Here is a 27,417-nt window from a genome sequence, read left to right as displayed (position 1 = left end):
TACTCATTAAGTATGTATCAAATGTCAATATGATATAAATGCTTTTCGTGTATTAGCTCATTTAATCTTTGTAGCAATCCTTTTGTGGTGTGCTGTGATTATTACCATTGCATATGTGGGGACAATGAAGCATAGAGAATGAAGCATACCTTGCCAGCCTGAGGCACAGCCAGGAGCTGAACCCTGGATGACTGCGTACTTGCATACTGCATGTTTTATTCTGTTTTTCCTCTTCATTAGCCTGTTCTTCCTCTCTCTCTCTCCCTCCCTCCCATCCTGTCCTCCCCTTCTCCACTCTCTTTCTTTCATCTTTCATTTGTTTTATGACTACAAATAAGGCTATGTTGGGAACTGGCAAATATGTGCCATTCAAAAACGTGGCATTTTTTGAGTTTCAGAATGTAGAATATAAAAAATATATAAGTGTATATATATTTTAGGTCTTTAAATATTAAGGTTATTTATGAAACAAATTATTATACTTGCAAAAATACGAGTTTTTTATATTGTAAATAATGGTAATGCCTAACCCTTTTATATAATCCTTCCTAAGCTCCTAACTTATACTAGAGAATGACTTGATTGTCAGGAAGAATTTAATTCATTAGATAAGCACTGTCCAATATAGAAACCATTACACATATGGCTATAGAGCACTTGAGATGTGGCTGGTCTGGATTGAGATGTGCTATAAGATAGACTACACTCTGGATTTTGAAGGCTTAGTATAAGTAAGAGAAGTTGAATTTCTCAGTACTGTAAAAATATTACATGTTGAAATTGAGACAGGGACCATGGGTGTAGTCAGAGTAGGGTGAGGGCCTCCCAAGAAAAAGCAGAGCAAGATAATTACAGTCAGAACAATGTAGCAATGTGCAAAGAAGTCCCTATTGAAACTCTGTGATAAGCATTACGCAAAGTCAGAGTCACAGTAATTCTCTAGGGTAAAGATACCAGACTAGGAATATAGACATCTTCAGTGAGATCAGTTAAAACTCAAAAGGCCAGCAGCAACTTAGCCTGGAATGTTTGAGTGTTCTGCAGATAAAGAAAAGTGTCTCAGTATAATCCGTGACTTCACTGTAAAATTTACCTTAGCCTGCTAAAAGGCCCAGCTTATTTTAACCGTACCTATGTGCTATATTTCCTTCTCTGATCCTAACCAAGTCATCTGCAACCTAGGAAAAAAGACTCATTTAGTAAGCAAGCCCAACTATAAACAGCCCCAGAAGTTAAGAAGATTCTTAACTTACTTCAGCAAACAGGCAACAACTCAGCCCACCTTGGGGGCTGGGTAGGCGGTCTTAACTGACATGCTCCCAGAGGGAAACTGCTATCTTGAGAAAGAATCAGAGCTGAAAATCTCCTCTGTTACTCATCAAGAATGAGCATTCTGGGACCACTCAACAAGTCTGCACCCCTAACCCTTTACCCTCATTCCTGAAAATCCTCAACCACGCATAAAACCCCTAGACAATGAGCCTTTGATGGGCTCTCTTGTCCCCTCCTGGCATGAGCCAGGAGCTCTATTCTCTCACTTTATTTCTAAATAAAAGCCTTTACCTTCCTCTCCTACCTTGACTGTTTGTGAAGCTCATTCTTCGGCTTCGTGAACAAGAACCCTGGCATCAAAATGACAATTTTTTTGGTTTACTGGATAAAATAAAATATTAAAATCAATTTTGCCTTTTTTTTTACTTTTTTAATGTGACAACAGGAAAGTTAAAAATTCTTCTGTTATACTTCTACTGGGTATTCAAAACTGTAGAATATGGTACTTTTTCTAGAGGAGTCTGGCGGGAGAGGACAGGTAGTTTGAGTGGTGTGGCGAGTGCCACACAGGAGCAGAGGAGACATCTGACCCATTTTTGTGGGCCTGCAGAAGGTCACCTTCAAGGTGTACTTCATTGGCAGTACTTCATTTTTTCTAACTTTTACATTCTTTTGAGGAATTTAAGACTACTTTTTTGGTTAGAAAGGAAAGTCGAAAACTCTTCAGTAAAATGTTTGAGAATCTTTTCTAGTTGGATTGGTTCACAGTCGAATTAAACAAATCAGTATTGAAGCAGAAGGCCTGAGTCTGCTTGTAGAGATCACTGCTCAGCCCTCCCACCAAACTGGCTTAGACAACCAAAATGGATGGTAGTGCCTCTTGCTAAGTATGGAACACAGAGCAGTTTGAGATTTATTAAGTTCAAGGTGTCTGTGGGACATCTAGATGGGGAGGAACATCAGGCCCTTGGATGTATGGAACTAGAATCCAGGAAAAATCTTACCTACAAACAGAATGAAGTTAGGTGAAGTCATAGATAAGGTATGAAATCATCAGGAAGTGAATAAAGTGAGAAATGGGCAAACCTCTGAGGAGCAGGAAGGTTAAGGAAAGGGATTAAAGAGGTCATTGGAAAAGAATGGCCAGAGAAGGCAGAATTTGTCTAGAATAGTGTGCTTTCAAGAAGCAGGCGCATACAGATGACATAAAATGTAGCTAAGACAAAAATAAAGACTGGAAATGCCCACTGTCTTTAATAATGAGGAGACGATTGCCGGGGAAAGTAGGTTCTCTGGAAGGGGTTGGGTTACGTGACCAAGACATAGTGCAGAAGGTTGAAGAATGAATAGGAGGAAAGAAATTTGGAGACAGTGAAGTTTATCGTTTGGCAGATGGGGGAGGCTTTTGGTAGCTAGGGGAGTGTTTTAAGCATATGGCAGCTTGTGTATTGTATTTCTCTGGGTTGTAAATTCAATAGAAAACCATGTTTCTATTACATTCTTGTAATCCAGTGTGGCATCCTTCATAAAAGAACTATTCGATAACAGTTGTTGATCATTAATTTATTTAATATCATCTTTCACATCATTACCAACATCACTTCCAAATTCTTTATACATTAAATCTGCATGAGAGCTTGATTTTATCAGAGTTTAAATGCATTAAGGCTCTTGGGCCTGATGTAATAGACAGAAAGTGCTTTGTGATCCATTAAAACTGTAAGTCCAGTCTAGACTCTGACTTTCTAACTGTGTGATCTTGAACAAGTTAATTGTCACTCTGACCTCTTTTTCCTCATCTAAGAAATAAGGATAATAACACCTATACTGGTAGAGCTATTGTAGGATCCCATGAGAAAATCTGTAAAATGTTTGGTATGGTACCTTATATGAAGTCGGCACTCAGTGAATGCTTTGTAGAAAAACAGCAACTTCTCACGTTATACATGCCAACACTACAGTTTTTATAATTTGATTAAAAGTAGTATATGTGGAATAATGTAACTTTAAATAAGGGTGAGCATACTCAGTTGAAATTTGAGTGAAAAATTAGCCTTTGAATAAAAAAATGTTTCTTTTTTTGTCCCTTCATCTCCTTTCCAATCCAGGTCCTGAGGGAGTCTAACAAATTAGCAGAAATGGAAGAACCACCCTTGCTTCCAGGAGAAAATATTAAAGACATGGGTCTGTAATGGTATTTTCGTTGAATTTCCTTTTCCTTTTCGACTGCATAGACTATTCAGTACTCTTGGCCTACAGAGGACAGGTGCACTGTCTGAGATGCCTCCCATCCGGCAGGACTTCTGGTTGTCAGCCTTCTCAGCATTTAGTGTGTTCTGCACACCTGGGTCTAGACCTGGCAGTTGTGACGGTGTTTGGACTTTTGGAAAACAGTGCAGATTGAATTGTATTTTGCTGCTGCTCTAGTTTGCTTTATCTTCATTGAAAGTAGGGGCCTTTGTTATTATTTTTTAACTGTTACTGAATTCCATGAAAGAAAATTTCATTGTTTTGAAATTATTACAGTGAAATACTGGGTTATCTAGATAGAAAACATTGAATTGTAAGTAATTTTTCTTTAAACACATTCTCTCATTTTGCTTCTTTTATTTTCACCTACTGTGAATAAACTCAGGTCAGTTTTTAGATGAAAATATTTCGTCTCTATTGCAAAGCAGGCCATTTACATGTAGATATATTTCTTTGTCCAGCCTAAAGGAGTAGTCATTAAAATATTGTATGGACTGAAAACTGGAAACAAGCATTGAAGCTCTTTTTTTTTGTCCTGCTTTTACTTTTTTTCATCTGTGTGGTAATCTACAAAATACTCGTAGCTTTTGAGAAATGAGATAATATATTAGGAGAATAATGGTTTCTTAGGCAATGTAAACAGCCACCTATCATTTTATCATCAATCATAATTTTAAAAAGTACTTAATAAATGCTTAATTTCCCCTGGCCAGGTGTCATTTCCTTGTGTAAAAATAAGTAAGCCAAAGAGTGAACTATCCCATGAGTGGGGTGTTTTTACCTATAAGTACATTCAGTTCCTTCACACTGTGCATGATATTTGTCTTTTCTTGCTCTTGACTCTTGATAGAATACCTCCCAGTCTCATTTTTTCTCCATTCAGCCTCATGTATACTCTAAGCTCTTGTTCTGCTGAACTTCTTACTGAGTTAGGAAGTACACATATGTATCAGTATTCGATGTGTATAATAACAGTGGTTGTCATTATTGAGAGCTTACTGTCTTACTGAATCATCCTCTCATTCTGAAAAAGATACTAGTCTTTGTAGATGAGGAACCTAAGGTATAGGGAGGTTACCTGGACAGTAGAGTCATAGCTAGCATTGTGACCTTTTACTTCTCCTGAACTTAAAGCATGTTCTATTTCCACTAAGAGTTACCACTCAATTTTTTGGCCCCTCTTCTTCCTTTACATAGCAACATTCCTTTGGGACTTCACCCTCGACCCATTTCCCTTTTCTCTCTTGTATCTCCATTGCAAAACAAGCTTTTGGAATATAGGTACATGAACTAAGCATTCACTTATTGTATGGACTAGAAACTGGAAAAAGTTTTTGGTCAGCTTTTTGGTTGACTATATATATATATATTAGTAGCTTGTCTACAGTATATTTACTGATGACTCCAAAATTTCTTACTTGTAGTGTGAACTTCTGTTTTAATACATATAAACACATGCTTGTGTCTAAGAATCATGACATTGGATATCCTATAGCTACCCCTTAACCCCAACATCTCCAAAATTGAAAACATCACCTTTATTCCTAAATATACTCCTTTTCTTTTATTCTCTCCCTCAGTTAATATTAAAACCAGTTGTCCATTCACTCAAGATGGAAGTCTGGGGGTCATTCTAGACTGCTCCTTTTTTTCCTGAACTCTAGTGTCCAATTAGTTACCATATCCGGAGGAGTCAATCTCTAAGAATTTCTTGAAATTTTAAGAGGAAACTCTCAATTTTCGTGGTATAATATTTATGTATATTGAATTTCAGGTACCAGTGAGCAACTTCAAGTGGAGCTATCTAGGACAGTTATCTTAGGAGCTTAGGAGAGAGGTCCTAAGTCCATATTTTGGGATCATCAAAATGTGGATATTAGTTGAAAATGAGAGGAGGAAAGTAACCTGGAAAGCGTATAGAATGAGAAAAGGGCCAAGAGCATAATTTTATGATTATATGATAGAAGGTATGCCAGGAAGGGAAATTGAGGAGTAAAGAGAGTATGATGCAATATAAATTAGAGCCATACTATATGCTTACCTTTGTCCAGATAGGTACTTTACTTTCCACTTCCATATATTAGGTTCTTCCTCTGCATTGAGTGCTCCCTCACCAGCGTTACCCATGTAAGGACACCTGCTGTTGGGGCAGAACTCACATCAGAACCTCCTTGAGCCTCCTTTGATGCCATACCTGAGTAGACTTCCTCTTTTCTATATTACTTAGAGTATGTTCTTGTGCCTTTCTGCAGAGATTGCATGCTCTCCTATATTACATTTATTTGTATATATTTTATGCCCTTGTGGATAGATATTCTCAAGGCCATTTTGGCCTGCTTCACAGAAGCTATTATGGATTCTTCCTCTGTGAACTCAGTGAAAATTTGAGATGATTAGTAAATCTAATCTCTTCAAGTACCACTAGGCTTATTTGTATTATATAATCTAGAGAAATATGTAAAATATTTAATAAAATACTCAGACTCAAAATCATCTATATAGACTTCATTATTGTGTAAAAATTTGATTTAATAAAGTATAAGGCTAGAGTAACTTAAATATATTCATGTAGAAAAGACATTGGATTTTTAGTTGGTTTAATGTAAATCTGTAGTTAATGCATTTTTTTAAAGTAAGGGCAGTGTTAGGAACAGCAACATAATGCTTTAGAGAAATAATGCTATGAGAGTATTGTGGCCTGGGCACATCAGTATTAGAGGTAGCCCCAGAATTCAGTATTTGAACCATTTTAAACACAGGAGACTGACTTGTGCTGTATTAGTGGCTTTGCTTTGCATGATGTGATGGAAAGAGATTTGTCCGAGGAACTGCCTTCAAAGTTTAATCTTAGCAGTTAAGGGCTCTGAAACGTTAGGGTTTATTTTTAGTTCTCTGAGACCTGGTATTCTCATCTAAATATGGTAGGTAGTTATAGGTCTTATATGTATGGGTTGTTAAGAAGGTTCAAAGAGTAAAAGAGACACTACAGTGAAAAGTACTTTATAAACTCTGAAGTGCTAGGCCATCAGTGCTGCTTGTTACTGCTGTCATTTGCTCTGGTGAGGTTCCTAGGCACAGTCTCCTTTCTACTTGGTGCAAACCCTGCTAAGCATAAATTCTCTCTTCAGAGTGACTTAGCTGCTCCAGCCTGAGGAGGAAGGATAAAGGGGACAGAACAAAGCAGAGTCTGATGATGATAATAGTAATATAGATATAAACCCTTTTATTTATATAGTACTTTCAACTTTGGAAGCATGTGCGTGTATCTTATCTCAGGATTTTAAAGGGAAAGGTGTAACAAAAACATTGGACTAAGAGGGAACTATCATGTAGTGGAGTATAGAATAATAAGGTTGGTTTTCTTGTGTGAGTAAGAAAAATGTCTATAGAAGGAATCCAGAAATGTTTTTAGTAATGCTGAATAAATTTCCCCAGTTGAGGTAAAAATTTATAAGGGCAAGAGAATACAAGGCAAATTTGTGTATCTATAGTGATGGTTTATTCCATTTTAAAAGCTTCCCTCTAAATGAAACATGCATTGGAAATAAGGATTTAAAAAATGTAGCTCATATTTACATATTCCCAAGGGAAATATTTTGAAGGTTAGAAATGTTTGTTAGAAAATCAGTCTCATTCCCATACAAAGCAGTCCCTTCTTCCAAGTGCTGGATGAGAGCAAAGTGAGGAAGTTGCAGTACCTCATGTCCGTAAGTTTTCCCAGAAGCCCCTTGAGAGGTTCTTAGAAATTGTTGTTACTTGTGCCTTATTTACTTGGAATAGTGAAGATACTTCTTAATCTACTGATTTGCTACAATAATGACATAGTGGGGATTTATGGAGATTTTAAAATATAAAAAAAACTTTGTATGGGGCATCATGAACTCTACCATATTAGGTATTATTTTAAGCTAATGGTAGTTAAGTTATCCTACTCAATGTATGCTTAAAAGGAGTAATGCTGTATAGATTCATCATTTAAAGAATAATGCTTATGATTATTTGTCTACAAGTTTGACATCAGTTGGTCAGTTAGTCTAATAATAAACAAAGCATGGAAATTGGTTACTATAATACTCTCTTATACTGTTATTTTTCTGAGAAATTACATTTCATACACATTTCATTTTTCCTACAATATTTTCCCCATAAATATAACCAGATCAGTAGTTCTGGTATTATATTTCAGGTATTGTGTTTTTAGAGGAATGTTGACAGACTAGATTGTGGCCAGAAGACAACTAGCAGATTGGTGAGGTGATCTAGAAACTCTTGAGAAGATGACTGGTGACTGTGACTTGAGACATTCACTTTTGTTAACTCATAACCACCGGCCCTCCACCCACCACTCCACCTACACATCTATTTCATCCAGCAGGGATACTGGCCATCTTTATATCCTTCTGTTCTGTCTCAGGGCAAGGGATGACCCACTGCCTCTTTAGTCTTTCCTATTTATTCTACATTGCTTCCCCTGATTACTGTGTGGTTGGAAGCTTGGATTTGGCTTCTGAATTCTTTGAGTCACTGATCCTGTAATTTTTTAACCAAGCTAGACTATCAGAACTTTTCTATTAAATTTGTTTGTGAAAAGATGAGAGTGCAGTCTTTAATAATGTACAATATATAGTAAATTGTGGACTATTTACCTTTTCAGCTAAAGATGTAACTTATATATGTCCATTCACTGGTGCTGTACGAGGAACTCTGACTGTCACAAATTACAGGTTATATTTTAAAAGCATGGAACGGGTAAGACCTATTTTTAGATTACATTTTTATATGTGTACATTTGTGTGTTGTTTGCAGACAGTTTTGTTCATTTTTAATTAAAGCATTTCTAATTACTATTTTTCTCAGCTACAGTTATACAGTATTAGTTACTCAGTTTCTTTTTTTCTTCTTTCCTTTAGGATCCCCCATTTGTTTTAGATGCTTCTCTTGGTGTGATAAGCAGAGTAGAAAAAATTGGTGGTGCTTCTAGTCGAGGTGAAAATTCTTATGGGTTAGAAACTGTGTGCAAGGTAAGTATTATAATGTATATGCAATTTTGTTTGGTTTGGAAAGCTTTCTATTAAATAGAGTCTGTGTTTAGAAACTGATTTCCATAATATCAAATGGATTTCATATTAGAAACATCATTCTAGTAGAAGAAAACAACATTAAGGTCTATTGTGAATTAGACTTGAATTTTTTTGGACCCAATACAAAGTATTTTTACATTCATTACTTTATGTTGAGCCTCATAAAAACCCTGATGTAGGCGTGATAGATATTTATTGCTTGGGAACATAAGGATCTGAGCAGTTAAGCCATTGTAACTTGGTAGTGGAAGAACTGGTTAGGTATGATGTGTGCATCATCATCTATCCTTATTTCTAGTTCTCATAATTTTTCTCTTCCAGAAACAACAGTGGGGAAAATTGTGTATTATAGACCTCCCTATTTTGTGACCTGACTTTCATTCTTTAAATGCATTGATATTTGAATGAAACGTAGGTTGTTACAGTTTTAACATTCATACATAAATATTTAATACCATTGTACCACTTCTACAGGTCGCTGCTCTCCTTATTAGGGCCTAATTAACACCTGTACATACCTCCATTCTAAATCACCTTTTTCCTTTCTTCTGCTGTTCTACAAAAATAAAAGCAACAGCACATGAATAACTTTCAAGATACTTTCTTATGCTAATCCTGGAAGTTTTGTGACTCTAGTTTAAAGCTAATGACTTAGTAATTATTTCTAGATTTGTCCATTATAGAAGGGCTCTAACAGTATAATAACTGTCAACCATGTGTCAAATCACTTCATGTCCTGATCATATTTCTATAGTCTAATAATAAATAAAGCATAGGAATATAAAAGGACATGAAAGAGGGTGATTTTGAAATTTTTCCATCAAGAAAGAACATTATCAATAACCCCAAACATTTCTAGGGCCCCTGCTATGGTTCTTATGGACCTTTGTGGTTAACAGAGTGATTATGAATATCTTTACTAGGTGTAAAACCATTTACTGAAGAAAAACAAGGTATCAGCGTACGTTCCCACACAGTTTGTTTTAATAGATGGTAGAGCTAGCATTCTAGTTTTGGATCAGCTTTGAAATAGAATATTCTACTTACTTGTTCATGTACAGTGAGTGTGTTGTGGTGGGGTGCTCCATATTATAGAATGGGTTATAACAAAGTTACACTGCCTGGGTTAAAACACTTAAATAAAATGGATAGTCTTGAAATTATACTTAATCCCTAATTTTTTCTTAGTGTTGTTAAGATGTCAGTGAATGAGAAAACAATATCTACATTTAGCCCGAACATATAAAATTGCTTGAGGACAAATAATGAAAGGGAGCTTTGATCTTTAGACCTGACAGTAGAGCCTGGATGGTATCAATCAAACTATTCAGTTTTTTGCCAGTATATGGTTGAAGAACTTGGACATGGAATGGAGGAAGACCTTTCTTTAGGTTTTATCAGTCTAGTAGCAGGAGCAGATAAAGATCCTTTGGACATGAGTCCTGGGCAGGGTCATAAGTAGGAAAATAATCACTGGGCATGATTGGAAAGAATATAACAGCTAATCAGTTTTTAATAGGAGAATTCATGACAGAAAATGGGCTTTTCACAGGGAAAGGATATGTGCCAATAGTATGTATCAGTAATGATATTAAGCTTCAGATATAGTATCGCTTATCTCCACTGCCTACATCAGATGCTATTTCCTCCATTGTCCTAGCTGGAAACCATAAGCAGAGGTAAATTTTCTGTCTTCTGAGTTGTCTTGAATTAGAGTGCCTTGTGTTTATTTTTCTCAGTAAGATGTTGTAATTTCCTTGCCTCTAGGGAGCTGTTGTCTTATTCTTATATCCCACATTCACAGATCTTAACATTTTAGAAAATAGTTCCAAGTTAACTTTACTTGTTCATTAAATTTAAAGTGAACAATGATAGATGACTTGGATCCTAAATCTTTTCTAGGATATTAGGAATTTACGGTTTGCTCATAAACCTGAGGGGCGAACAAGAAGATCCATATTTGAGAATTTAATGAAATATGCATTTCCAATCTCTAATAATCTGGTAAGATGTTTATCTTTGAAAACTCTGATTAGTAGTTATTGATGTAAGGTAAAGAAACTTGCCTAGGCTACCAAGAAGCTCTCTCTTTATAATCCTGCTTTGCTATTTAGCCAGATGTATAATTTAGTCTTAATCTCTTGGACCAGAGTTTTTCTAGGTATAAAATGAGGAAGCTGTACTAGCTGATTTCTGAGGTCCATTCCTCTGGGCTGGCATTCTGAATTATATGATCTTTCTATTGAGGGTGTTTTCCATGATGAAAAGCCTTATGTAGTCTATATTAGAAATTGAAATCTCCCATTTAATTGGGAGCTGAGAGCTAAGTACCAATTTTAGGAGGAGAAGGTGGGCAGACACTTAACAGTTCCTATTATGTGCTTTGAACAGTGTTAGGTTCTCTCATTTATGTTATATAAGCTAACTTACACAGTAGCCATATTGTGGCAAATATTATTTATCCCTATTTTAGAGTTGAAACCAGGAGCTGGTAAACAATTAACTCAGGGGCATAGCTAGTAGGAAGTAAAATTTGGAGTCAGTACTGGTCTGACTCTAGTTTGAATGTTTTTCATCATAGTTGTTCCTGCCCATTCTGTCTGCATAAATGATAAATTAGAATTTTTTTGTTACACAGATTGCATGCCAAAAAGTAAGCTGTTTATTCAGTATGTTTTAGGAAATACAGCATAAATACATGCTGACACCTGTGATGTTGGACCAGTTAATTACATCAGTGTCTTAATTTTATGTAATGTCTTTCATTATTTAGAAGTAAACCGAAAATAGCTACCATAGATATCTGAAGCAAATATGGTGATAGGTCAGCATTTGATAAATCTTGGTGGTGGGCCTCTGTGCTTTTCTATTACATATTTTTAAAAATATGAAAAAACAGTATGTTTTCAAAATTATAAAACAAAAGTTTAACAAAAAAAAAGGGAACACCAATACAAATATCCTTGCAGATAAGTAAATGAAGACACTGTGTATAAGATATACTGGTGATTCATTACCTTCTTAAATATCTTTTTTTGCTATTAACTCTGTTTACTTTTTTGAAGCCTCTTTTTGCTTTTGAATACAAAGAAGTATTCCCTGAAAATGGATGGAAGCTATATGACCCTCTTTTAGAGTATAGAAGGCAGGTATGTACCTTTTTTTGTTTTTTTTCAATTTCAGTATTCTGTGTGCTTTTTCATACAATGAACACTTCATGGGGAGAAGTAAACGGCTTTATATAGTTGGGTGGTTTTTGTTGTTGCTTTTTTTTAATGCAGGCTAATCCTAATTTTTTGACTGCCTTTCAGTTTTATTAAACTGCTTTTCAGACTATGACAATGATCTTTTATGAATCTTCATTATCTAAGAGTTTGCAAGTAAATCAGTTTATTTTAAAAATGTTTAATAATTTTAAAGATTAAAATAGTAAACATATTTACACTTCAATATTTTTACATTCAATTCAACATTATTCACTGAGATTTTTCTCTTTTGGGTATCCTATAATTTAATTCTGAAAAAATTCACTAATAGTTCTACTGCTTATAACTTAGTTCCACACAAAATTGTGCAAGTTTTACATCTTCATAAAGGACACACAAATGTTAAGGTAAGGCTGGAAGCACCGGAGGAAGGAAAGCAGTACAGTGCAAACGGAACAAAGACAGCACCAAATAGCTCTGTGCCATATAAGGAAGGAACGGACAGCTCTTCTGGGATTCCAGTCCCGAGACGTGCCAACAAACCCCGGATGCAGACCCTCTCCATCCGGAAGGAGGAGACCTCTGGCTGTCCATCACCCAACCCTGAGCCAATAAAAAATACCTCACATACTCCTGGCCCAGCCCACTTCCCCCCTCCCGTCCCTGTGATTATAAAAACTCCCCGCCTATCTGGTTAGCGGCGACTTCTCCAGCCTGTGTTTCAGACTGGTGAACCTCCCCAGGGATTGCGCTCAAATAAACTGCCTGGCCCTTTGTTGCCTCTCATCGCCTGCTTATTTCAGTTAGAATTTATCTTACAGTTAACAAGTCAAGTCTGATAGTATACGAAAAGGGAAATACATCATGAGGTGTATTGGTTGGTTTAATATTAGAACATCTGTTCATGTGTTTCATCACAGTAAGAGATGAAAGCAGAATTCAGTCTTGAGATCTGTTATAGTGCACCATTCTTATTATTCTTCCTCAGTACACCACTTCCCAGAGTCCCTATACTGCAGTACTTAAACTCTACCTAAAATAGTCTTTATTCTTAACTTTCTACAAGTTTACAATGCTTTCTTGAGACTTTAAGTTCAGATACGTTGATGGTTTCTTGGTAATCATTAGATTTGATAATTAGTCTAGAATTCAAATATGAAAATCATTAAGTTGTGATTTTTAATATTTAGATTCAAACATTGCATTTTAATTATTAAACGTCTTATTTACTTAGGTTTGTTTCACAAAGCCAAGAAGAATAAAAATCTACCACTTGGAGAACTAAACATATCCAAGTGGCTTAAAACTGAGTTTGTTTCTTAATTGTACGTGGGAAGTAAAACTTAAAATTTCTCATTTAGTTTAAAACATTCATTTAGCTAGCAAAATATGAAGCAGAATACACAATAAATGGATTGACTAAAAACCAAGAGTCTGCAAGTAACATTGCAACATTTTTGCTTATCTAAAAATCCAGTGTCAGAATTAGGTGGGAAAGCAACCAGGAAATCTAACAAATGTCTTTAGAATTATAAAATGAGGAGTATTCTTTGGGAAGTTGGGTAAAAATTACTGCCAGTTCTAGTGGAAAGCAGATGAGATAAACTCTTCCAGAGAAAATAAATTTATTATTGAAAAGAAACAAATAAGTTGGAATAAATAAACACCTATGCCCATGCAGGAAGAGAATTATGAGATTAGGAAATGTAGAAGTCAGAAGAGAGAATTGAACTCTACACTAAATGATACAGATGCTTTGTAGTCTTTGACTTAGTAGATGAAATTGTTGATTTTTTTCTGCAATTAGACACTTTTATTTCTCTCTTGAGTCAACTAAGTGAAAGTCCAGTGGAGAGGGCACAGGTTTTTATTTTTTTAAAAATATCTTTTAAGTTTCTTAGGAGAGAAAATGAAGGCAATCTCTTAATGTAAATCTTAACATGAAAGTATTGGAGTATTCCCTTTTTTTCTCCTTTTATTTTATCTTTTTTTTCCTGTTCAATTTTTTTTTTAAATTAAGGTATCATTGATATACACTTATGAAGGTTTCACGAAAAAAATGTAGTTAATTACATTCATCCTGATTATCGAGTCCCTCCCCATACCCCATTGCAGTCACTGTCCATCAGTGTAGTAAGATGCCACAGAGTCCCTATTTGTCTTCTCTGAGCTACACTGTCTTCCCTGTGACCCCACACACACCATATGCACCAATCATGATTTTTCCTCCTTTTAAATTACAAAATATTGGAAGTGATAATACTTGTATTCTGTTTACAGTTCAAAAGGTACAAGAGTATATTGAAAGTCCCTCAGCCATCCCAGTTCCTCTCCCTTTAGGAAACAGTGTTACTGGTTACCTATATATCCTTTCAGAGATTTTATGCCTGTAAAGCTTGTGTATGAGTGTACATTTTTTTTAAAAAGACAGGTGATAGCATTTCTATGTACACTGTTCTGTACCTTTCTTTTTCATTTGATCTGCTGTGGAGATTATACCTTCTCAGAACATACAGACCTCCCTACTCTTCTTTTTTTTAAAATTGGTATAATTCAGATACCACAAAATTTACCACTTTGAAAAAAGGTTTACAGTCCATTGGTTTTTAACATATCCAGAAGATTGTGTAACTGTCAGTGCAGTCTAATTCAAGAGGGTTTAGAAGACTTGGTTTGGATCCTCGCTCTAGCTTTTACTGATCTCTCACACTTAGGGATGTGCTCCTGAAAGAGCCGTTATGTCACAGTGCCTTTATTTTCACTGATGGTAGGAGTGTTTGAGGGATTAGTAATATATAGGAAGGCACTTCATAAACTATAGAAATCTATCCAAATAATGATTATTATATTTATTACATTGTAAAGGTGTGAAAGTGGATGTCATGACTAATTCCTGCTTAGCTTTATTGTGTACTGCCACAAAAATGCAAAAGGAAAGCCATATTAATTTTGTATTCCCATTTTAGTGATAAAATAAATGAGATAATATAGATTTTCAAATGGGCTAAACTATTAATAACCATTTGTTTGTTATGTAAGAGAGTGTTTCTTTAATCTTGAGGCATGTAGCGATTATACAGAGGACCCTAAAATTTATATATAAGGTAAAAAAATCATCGATGCAAAAACAGTAAAAATCAGTGTAAAGAAAATGAGCAGGATCTTCTGCAGAAATAGTCAATCACAGTGTGGAGGTATTGCTTAAAAAATTTGGAAAACACTCATGTTTAGTCAAGGAAAACGATTTATTCTCAGAACTGGAATGTAAGTAACTAAGGAAAGCTATAATCCAGTTAATTTGGTTGTGACTTGACTCTGACAAATGGATACATTAACTGAAGGGTAATGATTTGCATGGAGAGTAGAAAAATGTATCCTAAAGATCAACAACAAATGTCTACAGTACTGACTACAAAGAAAGTGTATGCTGACTAGCCAACTCATTTTCTGCTTGGAAGGCAGTTCATTCAGTGGAAGATGGTGTGTCAGCTTATCTAAGAATGAGGAGGACAACAGCCATTAGGGTAATTTAAGTCAGTGGTTCTGTCCCTGGACTGCCACTTTCCTGAAGTGCAATGCAGGCCCCCTGGTGACAGTGGTTCTCTAGGGATGTGGGAAGCATGTGAGAGAGAGGTAGGAGCACCTACCTGGCTGGGTAGGGGTGATACATTAGGGTCTCAGGAGATGTGTGCTTTTCAGGTAATCTAACTCTCTTAACCATGTTTTGTAAGAAAATGTTAGAAATGAATTTTGCTTCTTATGAAAGTTTCCTTGTGGTTCGTTGATTTATTCATATATTCATTCATCAAATTCATGTAGCATCTACTCCATACTAGTGGCTACATCTATGAAACAGAAAGACGGAAAGACATAATGCTAATTCAAAGAATGTATGTTAATGGAGGATTCAAAGAAATAAAGTAACAACTAAAATATACAGTGATGAATGCTGTGATTGATAGTCAAGAGCTCCAGTGAGAGGATATGAAGCCATCAGTGAACTGGAAGTATTTGCATAGGCTAGATTAGAATGTAGACTGGCAAGAAGTTAGGAGTAGTTTGGGGAAAGCAGGAATACCTGGGGTTTTGCTAAATCCCAGGTAGTAATTTTATTCCAGTTTCACTGAGAAGTAATTGACATAAATGACTGCATGGGCTTATATAGAAGCATAGAGCATGCAGCATGATGGTATGATTTGTGTGTGTTGTGAAATGATTACCACAGTAGGTTCAGCTCACATCCATCTTCTCATGTAGATACAATAAGAAGAAAATAAAGCAAAAAAGAAAGAATATTTTTTCCTTGAGTTGAGAACTCATAGGATTTACTCTCTTAACAACTTTCCTCTGTGTCACACAGTGATGTTAGCTGTAGGCATCATGCTCTACATTACATCCCTGGTACTTATTTATCTTACAACTGGAAATATGTATCTTTTGACCACCTTCCTCCAATTCCTGCTCTCTCTACCCTCTGTCTTTAATAACCACAAGTCTGATCTCTTTTTTTATTCTATGAATTTGGAGTTTTCAAAAATTCCACATATAAGTGAGATGATAAAGTATTTGTCTTTCTGTCTGAATTACTTCACTTAGCATTATGCCTTCAAGGTCCATCCATGTCATCACAAATGTTTTTCCCTTTTTGTGTGGCTGAATGGTAGTCTCTTGCATATACACACCACAACTTCTTTATCCATTCACAACTTGCATATACACACCACAACTTCTTTATCCATTCATCCAAACAACTTAGGGTTTCCATGTCTTGGCTTTTGTAAATAATGCTGCTGTGAACATGGGGGGTGCATATATTTTTTCAAGTTAGTGTTTTCATTTCCTTTGGATATATCCCTAGAAGTGAAGTTGATAGGTCATATGGTAGTTCTCTTTTTAATATTTGGAGGATCCTTCTCACTGTTTTCCTTAGTGGCTACACCAGTTTACATCCCACCAGCCTTGCACAAGGGGTCCCTTTTCTTCACATCCGTGTCAGCATTTGTTATCTCTTGATTTTTTGGTAATGGCTGTTCTAAGAGGTGTGAGGTGATATCTCATAGTGGTTTTATTAATAATGCATTTTCTTAATAACTAGTGATGTTGAGCAATTTTTTAATGTACCTTTGGCCTTTGTAGATCTTCCTTGGAGAAATGTCTATTCAGGTCCTTTGCCCATTTTTAAAATTGGGTTATTTGTCTTTTACATTTGACTTGCATGAGTTCTTTATACATTTTGGATATTAACCTCTTATCAGATACATGATTTGCAAATATTTTTTCCCATTTCATATGTTGTCTTTCGCTTTGTTGATAGTTTACTCTATTGTTCAGAAGCTTTTTAGTTTGATATAGTCCCACTTATTTTTTATTTTTTGCTTGTACTTTAAGTGTTAGATCCAAAAAATCATTATTAAGACCCATGTCAAGGAGCTTTATTCTTATGCTTTCTTCTTAGAGTTTTATGGTTTCAGGTCTTATATTTAAGTCTTTAATCCATTTTGAGTTCATTTTTGTGAGTGGTGTAAGATACAGGTCTAGTTAATTCTCTCGTTAAATACTAGTATGTGAGTTTCTATCTGGGCTCTTGATCCTGTTGCATTGGTCTGTTGGTCTGTTTTTATGCCAGTACACTGTTTTGATGACTGTAGCTTTAGAGTATAGCTTGAAATCAGGAAGCATAATGTCTCCTGCTTTATTCTTCTCAGGCTTTCTTTGGCCATTCAGCCTTTGTGATTCCATATAAATTTTAGGAGTATATTTTCTACGTCTGTAAAAAAATGCCATTGGAGTTTTGATAGGGATTGCATCAAATCTGTTGATGGCTTTTGTAGTATTGACATACTCCCAATCACTGAACCCAGGATACTTTTCCATTTATTTGTGTGTTCTTCAATTTCTTACATCAATGTCATATGGTTCTCAGAGTAGAAATCTTTCACCTCCTTAAATTTATTCCTAAGTATTTTACTGGTTTTGATGCTATATCTTTTCTTTTACAGAAAATTCATTGTTAGTATATAGAAATGATACTGATTTTTGCATTCTGTAACTTGACTGAATTCACTGATTAGATCTAACAGTCTTTTGGTTGAGTCTTAGGATTTTCTGTATATAAAATCATGTCATCTGCAAATGGAGATGAGTTCACTTCTTCTGTTACCTTTTATTTCTTTTTCTTGCCAGTTACTCTCTCTAGGGCTTCTAGTACTATGTTGAATAAGAGTGGTGAGAGTGGGCACCTTTGTCTTGCTCTTAATCTTAGAGGAAAAGCTCTCAGCCTTTTATCACTGAGTATGTTAGCTATGTGCTTGTCATATATGGCCTATATTAGGTTGAAATGTGTTCCTTCTATGCCTAATTCATTAAGCTTTGTGATACATACCCTGGATCATGAATGCATATTGAATTTTGTCAAAAGCTTTTTGTACATCTATATCTTTTCTTTTACAGAAAATTGTGTACTTTTACATCTATTGTGATAATCACATTCCTTTTTTTTTCATTGTCTAAATGTGATGGATCACATTGATTGGAGCATGTTGAACCATCCTTGCATCTCAGGGATAAGTTCCACTTGATCATGATGTTATGGTCATTTCAGTGTGCTGCTGAATTTGGTTTGCTTGTGTTTATTGAGGATTTTTGCTTCTGTATTCATCTAGTAGTGTCTTTTTTTGGTTTTGGTATCTGTATAATGTTGGTCTCATGAAAGGAGTTTGGGAGAATTGCCTCCTTTGAATTTTTTTGAAAGAGTTTGAGAAAGATTGGTGTTAATTCTTCTTTAAATGTTTGATAAAATTCACCAGTGAAGCCATATGGTATTGGGTTTTTCTTCATTGGGAGAGTTTTGATTTCTGATTGAATTTCTTTATTAGTAATTTGTCTATTCAGATTTTCTCTTTCTTCCTGAGTCAATCTCGGTAAGTTGTATGTTTCTATGGATTTTTCCATTTTTTCAAGGTTGTCCAGTTTATTGGTATATAGTTCTTTACAGTAGCCTCTTATGATCCTTTGAAGTACTGTGCTTTCCATTTTAATGTCTACTTTTGCATTTATAGTATTGTTGATGGGCCATTTCTTTCTTCCGTGGTTATTCTAGTTGTGGGTTTGTCAGTTATGTTTATCCTTTCAAAGAATTAGTCCTTAGTTGGTAAATCTTTTCTGTTGTTTTCTGTTCGCTGTTTCATTTATTTCTGCTCTAATTTTTTTTTTTTTTTTTTTTGTGAGGGCATCTCTCATATTTATTGATCAAATGGTTGTTAACGACAATAAAATTCTGTATAGGGGAGTCAATGCTCAATGCACAATAATACACCCCAAGCCTAATTTTCGTCAGTCTCCAATCTTCTGAGGCATAACAAACAAGTTCTTACATGTAGAACAAATTCTTACATAATGAATAAGTTACATAGTGAACAGTACAAGGGCAGTCACCACAGAAACTTTTTCTGCTCTAATTTTTATTTCCCCCCTGCTAACCTTAGGCTCAATTTGTTTTCTTTTTCTAGTAGGGGTTGTTTATTTGGGATCTTTCTCGCTCTTAATGTATGTGTATTGCTGTGAACTCTCAGAACTGCTTTTGCTGCATCTTACAAGTTCTGGTATGTTGTTTCCATTATCACTTCTCTCAGGAAACTTTTCTGTTTTCCCTTTAATTTCTTCTTTGACCCATTTGTTCTCAAGATAGTATTGTTTAATTCCCTGTGTTTGTAAATTTTGCAGTTTTTTTCTTAGTATTGATCTTTGGCTTCATGCCATTGTGGCCTGAGAAGATACTTAATATGATTTCAGTCTTCTTGAATTTGCTAAGACACGTTTTGTGTTCTGACATACAGTCTCTCCTAGAAAATATTCTGTGTACTTGAGAATGGTATTTGTTCCACTGCCCTTGGGTGGAATGTTCTGTGAATATCTGTCAGGTCTGTTTGGTTCCTGTGCAGAGGGGTGCTTCAGCCTTACCCCTGTGTTCCAGGATTCTCTCATTGATGATGTCTTGTTCTTAAATAGTTATTTTTCATGTGCAGGAGAGCAGGGTCAGGAATAGTCTGTCTTGCCCTCTTGGTGGTATAATTTCTCTTCATGAAGCATTTTATAATTTATGTGTAAAAGAATAGCCACTGATACGTTTCAGGCAGCGGAATGACATGCTGAATTTTGCATTTTAAAAGATTATTGTGGAGGCAGTGTGGAGAATGGATTGCAGAGGGACAGGAGACAAGTGATAATTGCCTAAATTAGGGAAGTGAGGATTTAAAGAAGTGACCAAACTTTTCTTCTGCTAATTTTGGGAGAAAAATCATAGAAACAGGTCATTGATTGTATATAGTGGGATAAGGGAGAGGACTGAGGTAAAGATGGTATCTTAAGTTTTTTGCTTGAGTATCACCTCTCTAAACTTACCACTGTATTTTTTTTTTGTTAATAGCACATAAATATACTTTAATTTCTGTAGATAAGTAAGGATCTTACCTAATAGCTGTTTAGTATATGTAAAGTTGAGGAAGGCAAGAGGCAAGGAGTGATGTCAATAATAGGAAGCTAGTTGGGGCCAGGCTAACTAAACGGGGTAAATAAATGGGATATGGCACTAATGAAGAAGCACACTGTGGCTGCAATAGATGGAAACTCTATAGATAGTTGTTGCCACCACATGATCATTGGAAGGGAGTTTTTTTTCTCTCCTCTCTTAATTTTAATATCCCCTTGGGTATATGACAACAGCTTGAGAAATACTGCTTTAAATGAGAGTACATTCTGTCTTTGATTTCTGATTTTTAGTTTCCTGAATCAGGATAGTAAATTTTTCTTGAAGAGTATCACACCCTTTTATATAACAAGGATAGATTTAGGATGTACATGGAATTCTTAACTATTTCCTTTGGTCAAGTTATAGTCTGTGCCACAATTTTTTCATCCATAAAATGAAGTTAAGAAAACCTGGGTATAATAGTGTGTGTCGGGGGGTGGGGGTTAGGGGTTGGGGTGGGAGTGGGTATGTGTATGTAAAGAGGCTGCTGGCATAGTGCCTGTATATAGTAGATGCTCAGTAAATGCACTGCTGTTTTTGGGTAGAATGGTCTATAAATATCTGTTGAGTTTATTTAGTCTCTGTACAGAGCGGTGCTTCAGCCTCACCCCTGAACTATAATTTGGTTTCCTTAAATTCTCTTTTTCTGTTTGATGATACGAGTTATCAGAGTATGTACAATTTAAAAAATATATATTTTCTTAATTCCAACCCTTAATGTAATGTTTTGTTTTCTGTAGAATGGGGAGTGGAAAACTTTAAGTGTTTTAATAGGAAATCCTACATGTGAAGTAATTATAAATATAGCAAATACTGAAGGACCAAATGAGAGCTTAATAATCAGGGTGTTTAAAAAAAATTCCTTTAAGTATTTTTGTTTTCTCTTGTCTTTTTGACTGTCTTCTTTTACTCCCTTGCTTTTCTAATGTGTTTTAGATTAGCAACATCCATTAGTACTATAATGTAGGATTGAAAAATTCATTTTAGGTATGTAAGTGAAAAGTATGTGTATTACATTCTGGTGGACACTTGGTTCCTGCCTTCTGAAATTTCTTTGCATAGATGAATAGCAGCAGTATCAGTCATGCCATCAAACTGAATGAGACTATTCTTTTTTAAGACAGGGAACATTTGCAGTCTTAATGTTTCCTTCCTTTCCATAGGATATGCTTAGCATGGACTTGAGCACTCGATCAGTATTAAGACTTAATCTGTTAATGTAAAATTGAATGCCAAAATGAACACAATCCCTGTTAGAATGTTTTATCCTGAAAACCTGGTCACCATATGCAGACAATTACTGTTTCAGCAACTTAAGATATGCATGGTAGAGATAAGAGAGGTTAAATAGGATGGCTTCTGTTCTGATGTTTTTCTGATATTTTAGTTAGGTACTAATTTGTCTTATGTTTTATTTCAAATGTAGGGAATTCCGAATGAAAGCTGGAGAATGACAAAGATAAATGACCGATACGAGCTTTGTGATACATACCCTGCCCTCTTGGTTGTGCCAGCAAATATCCCTGATGAAGAGTTAAAAAGAGTGGCGTCATTCAGGTCAAAGGGGCGTATCCCTGTGAGTATGAAGTGTTGATGAGACTTTGAAGATGCTTTTGTACTCTACAGATGGATGAGATTAATGAATGGGAGAATGAATGCAGGATGAAAATAGCTATAGCATCAGGTCTTTATGGGGATATCAGGAAATGAGTTACTTAGGAAAATTACAACTGGAGGAAAGACTTAAAAAGGTTTTTGGAAAATCTGACAAGGGTTATTAGAAAACTACACAGAATTGCATGGTTAACTTGGAAACAAAGTTGGCTATTATTCACTATTTGTATTATACACTGTATTATTCACTATTTCTTTATTTTATGATGTATTCTGTAGTTACAGTGATGACTGCTCTTCTCCTTTAAATCCAAGAAAGAAGAAAAATACAAATTAATGATGAATAACTGTTTAGAAAGAAGAGCTCAAATCATTTTAGGTACAGAATTTATAGTTTGAAAGTTTTGCTAATACAGTAATAAAACTTTAAAAGAGTTTAATTAGCCCCCTTTTAAAATATTTTTTTTGAAACAACACTTGTCAGTAATCACCAACATTCATAAATCAGTATATGATTAAAGAATTAGGCCAAGTGTTCTGTATGCCAACCTTGGCTTGAAAGGAAGGTGAGATGATTTTTCTTCTAGCAGCCTAGTATATTCTTTCATGACTATGGTTTGGATTTGATTAGAAAGTAGAGTTTTAGAGTAATGTTTTTGAGAAGAATAAGATGTATGTAAAGGGTGTGTTGTCATTTTTTCCCACATTAAGGTTTTATCATGGATTCATCCTGAAAGTCAAGCCACAATCACTAGATGTAGCCAGCCCATGGTAGGTGTGAGCGGGAAGCGAAGCAAAGAAGACGAAAAATACCTTCAAGCCATCATGGACTCCAATGCCCAGTCTCATAAAATTTTTATATTTGATGCCCGGCCAAGTGTTAATGCTGTTGCCAATAAGGTAAGTTTGTCCCTCTTTCAGTAATTAAGATTGTAATTACAGTTCCATGAATCAGCTCTTTGGTGGGAGCTACAGTATAGTATTAAGAATTCAGGCTTTACAGTGAGAAAGGTGTAGATTCTAATCCGGGGTCTCCTACTTGACTGCATGACTTTTAGTTTATCTTTTTATTTTTTAGTTTTTTTTTATTGAAGTGTAATTGAGATACATTATATTTACTTCAAGTGTACAGCATGATTGAACATTTGTATACATTGCAAAGGGATCAGTCAGTACCTTAAGTCCATTTACCACACAATTTACATTTTTTTTTCTTGTTATGAAAACTTAAAAAATTACTTTAACAAGTTTCATTTTGCAGTGATAAATTATTGACTGTAGCCACCATGGGGTACATTACATTCACATGACTGATTTATTTTATAACTGTAAATTTGGACTTCTTGATCGCCACCCATTTTTTTTTATTTTTTATTTTGGTATCATTAATCTACAATTACAGAAAGAACATTATGTTTAGTTCCCCCTTCACCAAGTCCCCCCCACATACCCCTTCACAGTTGCTGTCCATCTACGTAGTAAGATGCTGTAAAATCACTACTTGTCTTCTCTGTGTTGCGCAGCCCTCCCCGTGTCCCCCACACAATATACATGCTAATTGTAATGCCCTCTTTCTTTTTCCCCACCCTTATCCCTCCCTTCCCTCCCATCCTCCCCAGTCCCTTTTCCTTTGGTAACTATTAGTCCATTCTTGGGTTCTGTGATTCTGCTGCTGTTTTGTTCCTTCAGTTTTCCTTTGTTCTTATACTCCACATATGAGTGAAATCATTTGGTACTTGTCCTTCTCCACCTGGCTTATTTCACTGAGCATAATACCCTCTAGCTCCATCCATGTTGTTGTGAATGGTAGGATCTGTTTTTTTCTTATAGCTGCGTAATATTCCATTGTGTATATGTATGATCGCCACCCATTTTAACCACCTCTTTTCCCCTTACCCTCTTGCAAGCCCCAGTCTATTCTCTGTCTCTGTGAGTTTTGTTTTGTTTTGTTTTTAGTAAGGTATCATTGATATACAGTCTTATGAAGGTTTCACATGAGCAACATTGTGGTTAATACATTCACCCATATTATCAAGTCGCCCCCCACCCCATTGCAGTCACTGTCCTCAGTGTAGTAAGATTAGCTATAGAGTTGCTACTTGTCTTCTCTGTGCTATACTGCCTTCCTCATGACACCCCCTACATTACCTGTGTTAATCATAATGCCCTTTAATCTCCTTCTCCCTCCCTCACCACCCACTTCCCTTTGGTAACCGCTAGTCCCTTCTTGGAGTCTGTGAATCTGCTGCTGTTTTGTTCCTTCAGTTTTGCTTCATTGATATACTCCACAAATGAGTGAAATCATTTGGTACTTGTCTTTCTCCACCTGGCTTATTTCACTGAGCATAATACCCTCTAGCTCCATCCATGTTGTTGGATTTGTTTTCACGTTGCTCATGTTTATATTCAAGATATTTTTGTCTAAGTTTTCTTCTATGAGTTTTATGCTGTCATGACTTACATTCATATCTTTTATCCATTTTGAGTTTACTGTTGTGCATGGAGTTAGACAGTAATCCAGGTTCATTCCCTTACGTATAGCTGTCCAGTTTTGCCAACAGCAGTTGTTGAGGAGGTTGTCATTTCCCCATCGTATATCCATGGCTCTCTTATCATTTATTAATTGTCTGTATATGTTTGGGTCTATATCTGGGCTCTCTTATTCTTTTCCATTGATCTGTGGGTCTGTTCTTGTGCCAGTACCAAATTGTCTCAATTACTGTGGCTTTGCAGTATAACTTGAAGTTGGGGATCATAATCCCCTCAGCTTTATTCTTCCTTCTCAGGATTGCTTTGGCTATTTGGGATCTTTTGTGGCTCCATATGAATTTTAGAACTATTTGTTCTAGTTCATTAAAGAATGCTGTTGGTATTTTGATTGGGATTGCATTGAATCTGTAGATTGCTTTAGGTAGGATGGCCATTTTGACAGTATTAAGTCTTCCTATCCATGAGCATGGGATATATTTCTGTTTATTGGTGGCCTCTTTAATTTCTCTCATGAGTGTCTTGCAGTTTTCAGGGTATATGTCTTTCACCTCCTTGGTTAGGTTGATTCCTAGGTATTTTATTCTTTTTGATGCAATTGTAAATGGAATTTTTTCCTGATTTCTCTTTCTGCTGGTTCATCACTAGTATATAGGAATGCAACAGATTTCTGTGTATTAATTGTATATCCTGCAACTTTGCTGAATTCAGTTATTCTAGTACTTTTAGAGTGAATTCTGTAGGGTTTTTTATGTACAGTGTCATGTCGTCATCTGCAACAGTGACAGTTTAACTTCTTCCTTACCAATCTGGATGCCTTTTATTTTTTATGTTGTCTGATTGCCATGGCAAGGACCTCCACAATGACTTTGAATAATGTAGTTGGGGAGAGTGGGCATCCTTGAGGAATGCCCTTAGAGGAAAAGCTTTCAGCTTTTCGTTATTAAGTATGATGTTGGCTGTGGGTTTGTTGTATATGGCCTTTATTATGTTGAGGTACTTGCCCTCTATACCCATTTTGTTGAGAGTTTTTATCATGAGTGGATGTTGAATTTTGTCAGATGCTTTTTCAGCATCTATGGAGATGATCATGTAGTTTTTGTCCTTTTTTTGTTGATGTAGTGGATGATGTTGATGGATTTTCGAATATTGTACCATCCTTACATCCCTGGAATAAATCCTACTTGATCATGGTGGATGATCTTTTTGATGTATTTTTGAATTCGGTTTGCTAATATTTTGTTGAGGTTTTTTGCATCTTTGTTCATCAGGGATATTGGTCTGTAATTTTCTGTTCTTGTGTCTTTGCCTGGTTTTGGTATTAGAGTGATGCTGGACTCATAGATGAGTTTAGAAGTATTCCCTCCTTTTCTACTTTTTGGAAAACTTTAAGGAGAATGGGTATTAGGTCTTCTCTAAATGTTTGATAAAGTTCAGCGGTGAAGCCATCTGGTCCAGGAGTTTTGTTCTTAGGTAGTTTTTTTGATTACCAATTCAGTTTTCGTGGCTGGTAATTGGTCTGTTCAGATTTTCTGTTTCTTCCAGGGTCAGTCTTGGAAAGTTGTATTTTTCTAGAGAGTTGTTCATTTCTTTTAGGTTATCCAACTTGTTGCATATAATTTTTCATAGTGTTCCCTAATAAACCTTTGTATTTCTGTGGTGTCTGTAGTGATTTTTCCTTTCTTATTTCTGATTCTCTTTATGTGTATAGAGTCTCTTTTTTTCTTGACAAGTCTGTCTAGGGGTTTATCTATTTTGTTTATTTTCTTGAAGAACCAGCTCCTGCTTTCATTGATTCTTTCTATTGTTTTATTCATTTCTGCTCTAGTCTTTATTATGTCCCTCCTCCCACTGACTTTGGGTCTCATTTGTTCTTCTTTTTCTAGTTTTATTAATTGTGTGTTTAGACTTTCATTTGGGGTTGCTCGTCTTGAGGTAAGCCTGTAATGCAGTATACTTCCCTCTTAGCATGGCCTTTGATGCGTACCATAGAGTTTGGGGTGTTAAATTATTGTCATTTGTCTCCATATATTGCTTCATTTCTGTTTTTATTTGGTCATTGATCCATTGATTATTTAGGAGCATGTTGTTAAACCTCCATGTGTTTGTGGGCTTGTTTTCTTTGCATAATTTATTTCTATTTTCACACATTTGTGTCTGAAAAGCTGGTTGGTACAGTTTCAATCCTTCTGAATATACTGAGGCTCTTTCTGTGGCCTAGTGTGTTATCTATTCTAGAAAATGTTCCATGTTCACTTGAGAAGAATGTGTATCCTGCTGCTTTTGGGTGGAGTGTTCTGTAGATGTCTCTTAGGTCCATCTGTTCTAATACGTTGTTCAGTGCCTCTGTGTCCTTACTATTTTCTGTCTGGTTGCAGGTTTACATTTATGGTTACCAAAGCTTCAAGGGTAACTTCTTTACTATCTAACAGTCTAACTTAACTTATTATCCTATTTGAAACTCAATCTAAAGGGTTTTTCTTTCTCCCTTTTTCTTTCACCTCCACTCTTTATATATTAGGTGTCATATTCTGTACTCTTCATATATCCCTTGAATGACTTCATGGGTAGTTGATTTAATTTTGCATTTGCTTAGTAATTAATTGGTCTACTTCCTTTACTGTGGTTTTATTACCTCTCGTGACAGCTACTCACTCTTAGGAGCACTTCCATCTGTAGCGTTTCCTTTAAAATACACTGCAGAGATGGTTTGTGGGAGGTAAATTCCCTCAAGTTATCTGGTAATTGTTTAATCCCTGCTTCAAATTTAAATGATAATCTTGCTGGGTAGAGTATTCTTTGTTGGAGGCCCTTCTGCTTCATTGCATTAAATACATCATGCCACCCCCATCTGACCTATAAGTTTCTGCTGAGAAGTCTGATGTTAGTCTGATGGGCTTTCCTTTGTATGTGTTCTATTTTCTCTCTCTGGCTGCTTTTTAATTCTCTGTCCTTGTCCTTGATCTTTGCCATTTTAATT

At 35.6% G+C, this 27,417-nt stretch overlaps 1 protein-coding gene across 4 annotated transcripts in view; it reads left to right on the top strand.

Annotated features, from left to right (window-relative positions):
• Positions 1-27,417, top strand: part of MTMR2 (myotubularin related protein 2) — a 132,679-nt gene that overhangs the window by 81,368 nt on the left and 23,894 nt on the right. For all 4 annotated transcript variants that reach the window (XR_005028222.2, XM_036902821.2, XM_057490738.1 and 1 more), the window contains 7 exons: positions 3,381-3,456; positions 8,177-8,271; positions 8,433-8,543; positions 10,506-10,607; positions 11,669-11,752; positions 21,763-21,912; positions 22,662-22,850. Coding sequence is in view for 3 of the 4 variants with exons in the window: in XM_036902821.2 (XP_036758716.2) it covers positions 3,381-3,456; positions 8,177-8,271; positions 8,433-8,543; positions 10,506-10,607; positions 11,669-11,752; positions 21,763-21,912; positions 22,662-22,850 (807 nt within the window). In the remaining variant the exon portion in view is untranslated. The remainder of the gene's footprint in view (positions 1-3,380; positions 3,457-8,176; positions 8,272-8,432; positions 8,544-10,505; positions 10,608-11,668; positions 11,753-21,762; positions 21,913-22,661; positions 22,851-27,417) is intronic.

This window comes from Manis pentadactyla, chromosome 13 (assembly GCF_030020395.1).
Source record: "Manis pentadactyla isolate mManPen7 chromosome 13, mManPen7.hap1, whole genome shotgun sequence".
Lineage (NCBI taxonomy): Eukaryota > Metazoa > Chordata > Mammalia > Pholidota > Manidae > Manis > Manis pentadactyla.
The sequence above is the reverse complement of the archived record's forward strand: the minus strand, read 5'-3'. Positions and strand labels throughout refer to the sequence as shown.